Here is a 10,669-nt window from a genome sequence, read left to right as displayed (position 1 = left end):
GGTGTGGCATCCTGTGCCTAGATCCAGGTCATTCCATTTAAAACCTGTCTAGTTGCTCAGGTTGAAGTTTGTTGATGTTTGGTGGCCAAGATACAAATGGGAGCGACCTTGGGTGGAGAGGGACTTCTCTAACCTCAGGTTTCCCTGCATCTATATATTTTTATATGTGATGTACCAATAGGTGTGTTTACTGTATCTAGTACTTTTTTTACATGATGTATTATGGAAAAAAAAAACCCTTGAAGAAAAAAAAAAAAAAAAAAAAAAAAAAAAAAACACACCCAAAAATTTAAAAAAAAAAAAAAAGCATGCAAGTACCCAAATTATTAACAAAAATGTATCTTATTTGTGTATCACTCTCCTCTGAATTGGTGCTGTCCTGCATTCTGGAGGGTGGCTACTTTTATTCTACATGGTCCCTGTGTGTGTTGTAAAGTAGCCATCGTTCCAAGCTCCTTCCCATGATTCTCTACCATCATGTTTAGTTTACTAATTTGTGTTGAGATTGTAGTCATCACAGGAGCGAGCTTGGAGCAGTGACTTTACAACACACACAGGAACCACGAGGAACAAAGTAGCCACCCTCCAGAAGGAAAATGTCAGCATGAATTCAGAGATGATTTGAGCATCTACAGCTTAGTGATACACAAATAAGATATTTGTTTACTAGTTAAGGTACTTGATTGCATATTTAGGAGGTAACTCTTTAAAGTAGCCATGTTCACTTTAAGTAGCCATGTTCAGTGGCGTCACAAGGGTGATGACGCCACCGAAAGTCATTTGCGTCACCCCCTCTGAAAAGTCTGCACGAGAGAGGGTACCCGGCGGGATAAGGATAAAACGTCCCCTCCTGTCTGTGCTGGCATCCATCACCAAGATGGATTTAAGTGCACATGATGTCCTGGCAGCTGCTAATGGTGACACCCAGCCTGGGGACACCTCTGCCATGTTTACCATAAATATGTACAGAATAATTTGATGACTGATCATGTAGAATGTAATCCTTGCATAGGAGTGCAAGGCCCCAAAGCTGCATAGCCATCAGAAATTGTAATTTCTGGTCCTCCTTGGAGTTCACACAACTTTTCAAATGTTTTTTTTATCTCAGTTCCTACTCCTGCCCAGGTAGGTAGGATATGACCCCCCACACCCTTTCTTGGGCACCAGGCTGATAGCATAGCGAGGGGTGCTACATGTTAACTGCTTCCTTGTCATAGGGATAGCAGTGTTTTTAGCTGGTTAGCTCTGGAAGGAGGGACATGCTGTGTTTCTTTCTTTTGTTACAGTACAATAAATAATGTTTGTACATTATTATGCATTTTAAATTAGGTAAGGGGATTCTGTTCCTTGCTTTCATTGTATTTTCCTGTGCCATTGATGCTTACAAATTTTCTTCACACCAGTAGCTGTAATGAGCTTTAGGCTGTGCCACAGGAAGCTTTTTTTTTTTTTTTTAGAGTCAAGTAATCCCTGATCTGCAACTACCAAAAAAAACAAAAAGGCTAAAAGCCACTAAATTAGCACAACAGCCAAGCAGCAATTAGTATTTTCATAAAGAGGTCAGCAATGGTTAAACACCTGTATTTACCTCATGACAGGTTTACTTAATACATGGACCAGTATTATACCAAGTTCGGACATTTGCTCATGTTGGGCAAAGTAAAATTCACTTTGCCCCTTCCTCTCACCAGCATCTACTATTTTCCCAAAGGCTGAACAGAGTAGATGGTTATTTTATTTTGCACCTAACACTTCTGGGTATGGGGAGAAGATGCAACTCCCTCACCTTTCATGTGACAGGCTGGTGCCTTGGACATGGCCCACCACTGTCATGTTGGGGCAACAGACTTCAAAAGGTCAAATGATAAAATTGGTCTCAAAGAATATTCCTATTGTGCATACAACACCTCTCCACATCAGTGTCTAGTGAAGATACTGGAGACAAAGTTTTTTGGACATTGTTTTTTTATTGATTGCTTTTTTTAGCAAAAAGCACATGTCAAATTTTTTACTGTCACAAATTCAAGTCTAGGGTTTAGTACATTAGACCCTCTGTCACTAGGTTTTTTTCTTGTGATCAAAGTTAAAACATTTCAAAAGTAAGGCAAACAATGTTGACAGCATTCAACTGTTCATGTGTGCAAATGCTAAACTCAAAGGGGCCCCATTTCTAAAAGGAAAACATTTGCCCCCCCCCGCCCCCCCCCGCTATGAAACCATTTGTGTTCACTCGTTGCTTTTCTTCTCAAAGTGAAATGGTTTCCAATGAACTGTGGCTGCTCTCAACCAAAGCAAAAATGATATCACTTAAAATAGAGAAAGCCCCTTAAAGTGACCAAACTTCAGTTCAACATGAGAGGTTTTTGATTTGTCGCCTCCCGTTTTTTTCACCATTTCACACTTTGGGCAAATTTTAATGGTTTGTAATTTTATCTGATCCTATAAAAGGCCATAGATTTGATACCAAGTTCTAAATTGCTCCTTTGTTTCAGAAGCTCATTTGGCAGGGGACATACAGTTAGAAAAGTACTCATTGCAGAAAGCAAGATTCCTCCTGAAGACATTAGATTCAGTTTTACAAAAAAAAACCCACATGGTTTAATGTGACAAGAATGTTCTGGGTAACTGCAAAATTCAGTAGCTTGGCAACAGATAGGAAATCATGCGTTTTAAAGAGCTAGAAAGTTACAGAATCTACGATTTAAGTCATTGTACATAACACCCCCCTTCTATGGATTAAGCACAATTTACAAAATAAAGTTTAAGAAAAGCTAGGGGGAAAAAAAATGAATCCTCTAATTTTTGTGCAGAACATTTCTCTACAGAACAAAAATATGTACAACCTATCCATACAGAAAAATATTCTCTCCAGGTTTGAATAGTGCGATCTTAAGTGGGGGTCCATTCTGTGCAGTCCATCACACTTCCAAGAATAAGTCTTCTCTAGTTCCAAACATGATGTTTGCAGTGCTCAATAGCCTAAACAAAAAGAAAGATCTTCAGTCAGTCAATAGGAAAAGCCAACTGCCAAGACCAAAATATGAAACCAAGCCAGAGAACAAAAAACACACAGCAGGTCGTATTTCATACACTTCAGCTATCCTTGAGGAGATGCTGTGTTCAATTTCAGTGGCCGCTCCCGTCTGAAAAGCTTTGTATCCAATGGCAAAGACAGCCTCACTTAAGCTCAAATAGTGAGCCAATTCATGTGTTCCCTTTACAAACACTGAATTGTAAATATTAAACTGCATGACTACCGTAATCTGTTTTGCATTTATTGCAGCTATATTTTCACCTATACACATTATACTACTCAGACGCTTCCTGTGGAGACAAGTGGAAGACCTGGTGCAGGCATTGGTCCACTGTTGTCACCACCAGGAAACCAGCCTTGAGAAATTACATGACACCATCACTGGAGTGCATGCATTTAGACAGGAAGCTAATGTAAATTTAAAGCGTGACATACATAGTTTTTAAATGCATCTAAAAACCAAACTTTTTGTATTAGGAGAATAGAGAAAGGTTTGATCATCAATCTCTGCAATGCTACTTCAGTACATCTCAAAAGACAGACAGCAATTTGTCCCTATGACAGGAGCCAGTTACACGGACACAGACCATCAGAGTGAGAATTTTCCCTTGCATCCTGTTTCTCCATATGGCTAAACATTTTAAAGTGGTCTTTTCTAGCAAACTTAAACATTGAGATGTCAACTTACATTACAACTTCCTGCAGTTTCCAAGTCTTTGCACCAGTAGCTTGGACCCCACATACATTTCTCAGTTCCTAAAAGGGGTTTTTTGACACCTGGGCACAGACCAATTTCCTGTATTTGGAAATGTATTAAAACAAGTTAAATCAGTCCTGTACACATGAAATACACAATTACAACTATTTAGGTTATTGTAAATGTTAAACACATGTAGTGTACATCATGTCAATGTAGAGGCTTATCTGCAGCAATTGATCCCTACAGATCAGACAACATTTCTACAAGCGTCATCTACATCCCACAGGCTTATTAACAGTCACCCAAGTTACAAGTGTTAACTTCATTCTGTGCCCATCTGGGTTAGGCTATGGAGGTGAGCACCAACTAGGTACCAAGTCACCCACCAATATCTAGGAGATCTATAAACAAGCATAAAAACAAATTACAAATAGTTTTGTATCGGAACAGATCCTTACCACACAAACCAAGCCTGGGTCCATTTCTTTAACCAGCAGATCCATGATCATTGGCCCATAAGCACCAATCACAGCGTAGCACTGCAAATACAAGACATGAATAGGATTCAGCAACCAATGTTTATCCAACATTTCTGCATATAACATAAGAGATCTTATATCTGATAACTTTTTCTATTTAAGATTTTCCAACAAGTATCACCATAACTATCAGCTTTGACGTTAAATGTGTTTATATATTTGTATAGATTATGCAGATTGTGGCTTCACAAAAGGTTTTATTTTTTAAGCAAAATAAATGGGAGGGGTTTTTCCTTAATGTGACTGCAAAAGTAGATATACTTTATGGATCCTAGGGGTTAATGTACAAGAGCCGAGAGGCATAACTAAGAATGTGCCGTGCATCTGTAGAGATGCACATCAGGGTTGCAGAAGAGAAGGGGTGCTGCGCTTTTAAAGAAATACATTTTTAATGACATAAGCCATTTTATACTCTGAATCAGCCTGCGTGTCACAAGGAATCATGGAGGTTTCAGTCGGTGAAGGTCCTCAGTCATCCAGGTCATGGTATATCTGTAAAATAAAGCAAGGTAACTGGACTTGCTGTATTTTTCTTGTTTCATTGGTCATCCAACCAGCTCTCAAAGAAAGATGGTCAGATGACCAGTGGACAGTCTTCCAAGACTACAGCAAGTCCAGTTACCTCAATTTCTTTTTACAGATACATGGAGGTTTCTGTTTAGAGTATAAAATGGCAGTATAAATAAAAGCCGTAAATTACATTCTTACCCTGCAGGTCCCATGAGGATAGATCTATATAAAAGCCCAGGAAGGGGGACAGTTTTAAAAGCCAATGCATAAGTTTGTTATAAACGCAGCAAGTACCCTTCCTTCCAAAACCTATATATGGGGGGTGGGGACCACCCATAGCTTGAGATTATCGAGGCACATGTGACTGCATAAAATAGGTCTTACCCTTCTAGTTTCTTGAAGCAAGTTTATACATAGGACACTAGGCAGCTGCTATGATCAGTGTGGAGATAAAAAAAAAAAAATTGTCCCTTAAGTGAACATACAGTGTACCACCTGGACCTTAAGATCTTTAACCCTTTAAGACAGTCCTGCAGTTTAACTGTTAATGGAGGTCTGCCAGCACCTTACAGACTTATGGTAGACAATTTCCCCGACATACTCAACATTACATAGAAGGAAAATGCAAATGTGGCACTACACCCAAGTATAACCACATAGGGATGGGAACAACTTGTTTATAACCGCCACAGTAATCTTGAACTTGCCTATGCTCCCCTGCTGTCCAAAATGCTCCTGTTAACCAAGTGTTCCCTAGTACAAATTTTGCTTTACCCCTTGGGTCACAGGAGTACATATACTGTACCCGTGACCATATTTTCCCTCACCCTGCACTTAAAGGACAATTGTGACAAGTACAATAAAAGCTGCAGCAGTTTCCCCCTTTACTGGTCGAATTCAGCAAGCAAGTCTTGCCATATGTGCATTGTAAGAGTCTACCATAGCACATCTACATACATTGAGTGCTTTTTCTATAGACATCTACAAAAAAAGTGTTATACCTCATCATATACCGATGGCGGTAAGAAGTTGCAGATCTTCTCTAACGTTTCCTCAATTTTCTGCTGAGTAGCATTTTGTCCCAGTACTTTGTCTAAATACGCCATAATCATCTTGCACATTCCACAGTTTCCAGACTTCATTTTTGCAGAATCGAGTTTCACTGTGTAGACAGAGCAAACCAACTTCAGTGACGCATTCTGACATAGTAAACGATATGAAAAAGGGACTCCGTATTTGTAATATGATTGTGCGATCTTTACATAAAACCGGAGACTCCTGACCTGGAGACATAAGTGGATTCTATTGCTGCATTACCTATTATATGCTAGCCACTAAAGTTTAAGATTAGCAGAGTGGTGAAAGGCTCTGACCCATGTCAGGTTTTATTCCAGACTCACTAGTTTTCTTGGTAAACACCTAAAAATGGGTGATACAAAAACAGAGTTGTGGGTTTTCTCTGGGTAAGCCAGTTCCCTCCCTCACTCAACATGCTGGTAAGTTAACTGGCTCCTGTCTAAACTGGCCTTTGTATGCATGCGAGATGGGGACCTTAGATTGTAAGCTTCCTGATGGCAGGGGCTGATGTAAATGCGCAGTATGTAAAGTGCTGTGTAAATTGTTGGAGATATACAAGTGTATTAAAAAAATTAGTTAACCAGAATTGAAGAAACCTTTCAATGAGGACACTTGTTCCAGTGACAACTGCCTGAGGGGGATTTCCCTACAGGTCAGAAAGATTGAAACCTTCCTAATGGGGACAGATTGCAAAAAGTAAACCCGACAGTGCATTAACCATTTTCTACTCTGTCCAAAAAATAGAATAGTTTTGGCTTTACATCCAATTTGAGATATTGGGGCTTGAATTCTGGGCAAACTACCCTGCAGTGGGGTACCCCTTCTGATATTTACTCAGCATCATCTTATCCTTTATATTTTACAGAGGGGTAAAAGACAGAACCCAAAACACCCCACAAACTTTGGCACATATAATTTTAAAGTACCCCCGGGTCCTCCTTTCAGAAAATCTGCTTTGGGATATAAGCAACTTTCAGGCTAAAAATATACATTTTCACGTGTGGAAGAAAAATAGCTCTTGCAAGGAAAGAGTTACTTTTTTTTTAACCACTCACCAATTTGTGGTGCTCTGGCACTGCAACACCCCATGAGCATGCAAATTAATTTTGGATTTCCTTCCTCTTCCATCAATGTGATGATCAAATCACTATACGTGTCAACAAAGTCTTTACATTTACTGCGATATTGGGAGGGCAAAATACCACAGACTTTTTCCAGAGCCGACTTAATGTTCACCTATTGGGAGAAACAATAAAATAAATAAACATAAGACCATCAGCAGATCTAAACAAGACTTGGTCTTGTACAAAACATCAGATACTCAACATGCAGGTTTTATACACACCCGTGTCCGGTTATCATCCAAGAACTTCTCTACATTCTCCACCACCATTTCACATAATTCACAGATGGGAAGATGGTCCTCAGGGGTTTTAGGTTCCATCTAAAAAGACAAAAATCGGTTTAGTCTCCCAAAAAACACAAAACACCCCCAAACCAAAAACACCACACGCTTTGGATGTGTTAAAAATTGTAATATATTAATTATACAGGATTTATAAAGCACCAACAGTTTGTGCAGCACTTCACAATATAAGGAAGACATTATAAATTCAAGACAAGATGGTAAGGAGGGGCGTGCTCCTGAGGGCTTACTCTCTATATTAGACAATTTACAATTCCAGGACTGACAATTGCCTAAAGTGCAACGCCACTTTCATTGGTAAAACAAATCCCCTCTGGCTGATCAGCTTACATACAAGGATTTTAGTAAACGTTTGTTGCAGATTCCTACTAGTTTCTGCTCTGAAGAACTAGCAGTTTCACCATGTCGTTTCCAGAATGGGAGTGCCCATGCTCATTATAACCACCTAGTGCATGTTTGGCGTTATAATGATGAAACTTGCAGCGTCTGTATGCCTTAGCATCTCCCAAAAAACACTGCAAGGGATGACTAAAAATGTACTTAAATTTTAGTGCAGAAATTACAGGGAGGATTCCTACCCCAATAGTATATATGTAATGTCTCCAGGTTGCCATATTGTAATGACTTTGAATGCAGTGACTACAGATTGCAGGGCAAAGGTCATTTTGAAAGTGGAAGTAAACTGCTTTGAAAAAGGTCTTTTTTAGGCCTAATGTGAAAGCACACACACAGTATATGTGCACACTTGTTACAAGTGTGCCCTCAAATCTATTCTCATCTCTGCTGTTGGTACTTCCAGGATGGATTCCTAGAAACCTGAATCCAGGCAGTGTGTACACCATGTGTGCAATCCATAGCTCCCAGAATTTTTTTTTCTTCCGCTTTATTATTAAGTTACAATAGGGCTTGTGTAGCAATTTACAAGGTATAGGTTTAACTGTGGTGCAGTTCTCCCTTAACTAAATGACACTGGTAGGAACACACACAATGGATAAACTGCCACCCAATAGTCTACCCAAGGCCTTATACGCAATTTATTGACTACCACATTTTTAATACTGAAATTTAGCAGTAGACTCATGTAGTTTTACTCTAGTATAGCTCACTCATAGAAAAGGTAACGGTTACTTACTTTTATGGCTGGCTGCAGTTTCATTGCTGGAACAATTACTTTGGCAGGGATCAGGTCCTGTAGAGGGGAAGCTTTTTGTGAACACAGACCGGCGGCACAACATAGGTCCTTTGCTGGCTGAAAGAAACATTTAGTCCAGGTAAAAAAAAAATTATTTATTTTTATTTTAGAATGCAATCACGGGACAGGGCATATAGTTAAAGAACAGGGCGAGATTCTCACGTCAGCATGTTAGTTTAACAAACTAAAAACACAAAATCAAAAGGTTTTTTTTTTTTTTTTTTTTTTTAATACAAGTCTAGTGCCCTCGCCACACACCTAAAATTGGTGGAAAAAAAATTCCAGCACAAGGGGCGAAGGGGGTTCTTCACAGTAAGATCAGTTAGGGTCTAGAACTCACTGCCACAGGCGGTGATTTCAGCAAAGAATGTGGAATTGGTCAAGAAACTTTTGGACGATTTCTTAAGGGACCGTAATATACAGGGGTACGGGTACTCCTAGAATGAGATCCTAATAGGTTGGACTTGATGGACTAATGTCTTTATTCAACCTCAAATACTATGTAACTATGTAACATGACAGAGCTCTGAATAACTTCAATGATTATCACTGGCGTTGCATAAAACCTAGTCAGCTGGGGCTACACGTACAGCTGTAATATACCCTTTTGTACTGGATTTGTCCATATGTAAGGAAATACAGAAGAGGCCATTTAACCCTGGTTAGACTTTAGTCATACTGCACGGTCACAGACCTGGAACAAGTATGGGGGACGGGTTAAGACCTTTGGTTTTACTGGCTGCATACTTGTCCAGATCATTGACTACTCAGGTAATGAAGCACAGATATGAATGAGCACCCTGAAGGTTAGACTATTAGAAGCCAAATCAGCAGTAGCAGCTCTTGCATTTGTATCTCCACAAGTCCCCCCACCCCATTTAGGGGGAGAGATCAATTGCAGTGACACACACTACTAGGAGAATGCACATTATGAAAAATCTTAATACAGCAGAGGAAAAAAAAAAAAAAAAGCCATTGGTTAATTACAGGTAAAGTTACTGAGAAGCGTACGTTTAGGAGTCTTAATTTAAGCTCCAGGGTCATTGTTAATGTCATCAGTTTGCCTATTAATTTTGTATGAGATTTACCCAATTCCCGTGCTTCAAGTTTAGAGCACAGGTCAATCTCAGTGTAAATAATTGCCCTAAATATAAAGTCTGAACAGCCAGAAGGCCTTGTTTTGTTTTTTTGGCATGATACAATGAAGCCCCGTGCATGAATGCACCCTCACCTGGTTCAAATCATGTTTTAACAAGTATGGAAGGTGGTTCAATAAATCCAACAAGTGTGTAGAACTACAGCATTGCTTGTTGCTTAGTAATTTTCAACACACTAATAGGTTAACCACCATTGTTCTCAACACTGAAAAAGTTTTAACACAATGCAAGCCAGGCTATATCAACGGCAAACAGACTGGCATCAGTGTAAGAAATCGGTCTTAATTTCAATTCAGATTTAGTCCGTATTGGCTCCAAAATGGGGAGGTAGCGATACCTGTCCCAATATAATACTTATGACAAATGTTCACCATAAAAAACCCAAATAGTTGGTGTGGGAGGCGGCTGGAGAAATGTTCCTATGTCCAGTAGAATGATATACAAATCTATAGGATTGTAATGCTTAATTGGAGTCTAGAGATTAGCAATGCAGGAATCATGAGTCCTATATACGGATGATACAAACTCTTTGCTGCACAGATCTAAGTTATAGGTTAGTAATTTATAGTTTGCACAGCAATAACAGAAAGAAAAGTCACACCACATACCTGATGCTAAAACAGAGAAAAGGAGTAGCAAAGAGAAAACAAAAAAAAAAGTGGATTTCAGAATGCAAGGCATAATTACCATTGATCAAAATACAAATCTATTAAGCAGACAATTCAAAGCGCTACCAAGTTTGAGTGGATACAGAACTAACATTCCAAACTGATCAGAATGGAAGTTAGCGGTTATTTTTTTGGTGCTAGTCTACTGGAAATGCTTTATCCTGCACATGCATTCTGAGGTGAATTTGGGGCATGAACAATTCTCCGCACATTGTACAGAATGAGTACAGTTAACATAAAGGTTGGATAGTGACACTAACAACTTAATGTCTACATTTATCCGTGTAAAACACTGGCCCCTAATTTAAGCTATTCCATTGTCTTGGTCACTATACAATGAAACTACTACTATACAACACCCCCCCC

General features: G+C 39.3%; 1 protein-coding gene across 1 annotated transcript in view; it reads right to left on the bottom strand.

Annotated features, from left to right (window-relative positions):
• Positions 1-2,750: 2,750 nt before the first annotated feature.
• The window catches only part of PSAP (prosaposin), an 18,770-nt gene continuing 10,851 nt past the window's right edge, over positions 2,751-10,669 (bottom strand). Inside the window, exons 8-14 of the mRNA XM_018553066.1 lie at positions 8,419-8,535; positions 7,206-7,304; positions 6,916-7,096; positions 5,785-5,945; positions 4,193-4,273; positions 3,723-3,830; positions 2,751-2,979 (exon numbers count right to left, since the gene is read on the bottom strand). Coding sequence (XP_018408568.1) covers positions 2,944-2,979; positions 3,723-3,830; positions 4,193-4,273; positions 5,785-5,945; positions 6,916-7,096; positions 7,206-7,304; positions 8,419-8,535 — 783 coding nt within the window. The 3' untranslated portion in view covers positions 2,751-2,943. The remainder of the gene's footprint in view (positions 2,980-3,722; positions 3,831-4,192; positions 4,274-5,784; positions 5,946-6,915; positions 7,097-7,205; positions 7,305-8,418; positions 8,536-10,669) is intronic.

Source organism: Nanorana parkeri, unplaced genomic scaffold (genome assembly GCF_000935625.1).
Source record: "Nanorana parkeri isolate BGI_ZX_2015 unplaced genomic scaffold, ASM93562v1 scaffold108, whole genome shotgun sequence".
Classification (NCBI taxonomy): domain Eukaryota; kingdom Metazoa; phylum Chordata; class Amphibia; order Anura; family Dicroglossidae; genus Nanorana; species Nanorana parkeri.
Note: the sequence above shows the minus strand (reverse complement) of the source record. Positions and strands in the feature narration are given on the sequence as shown.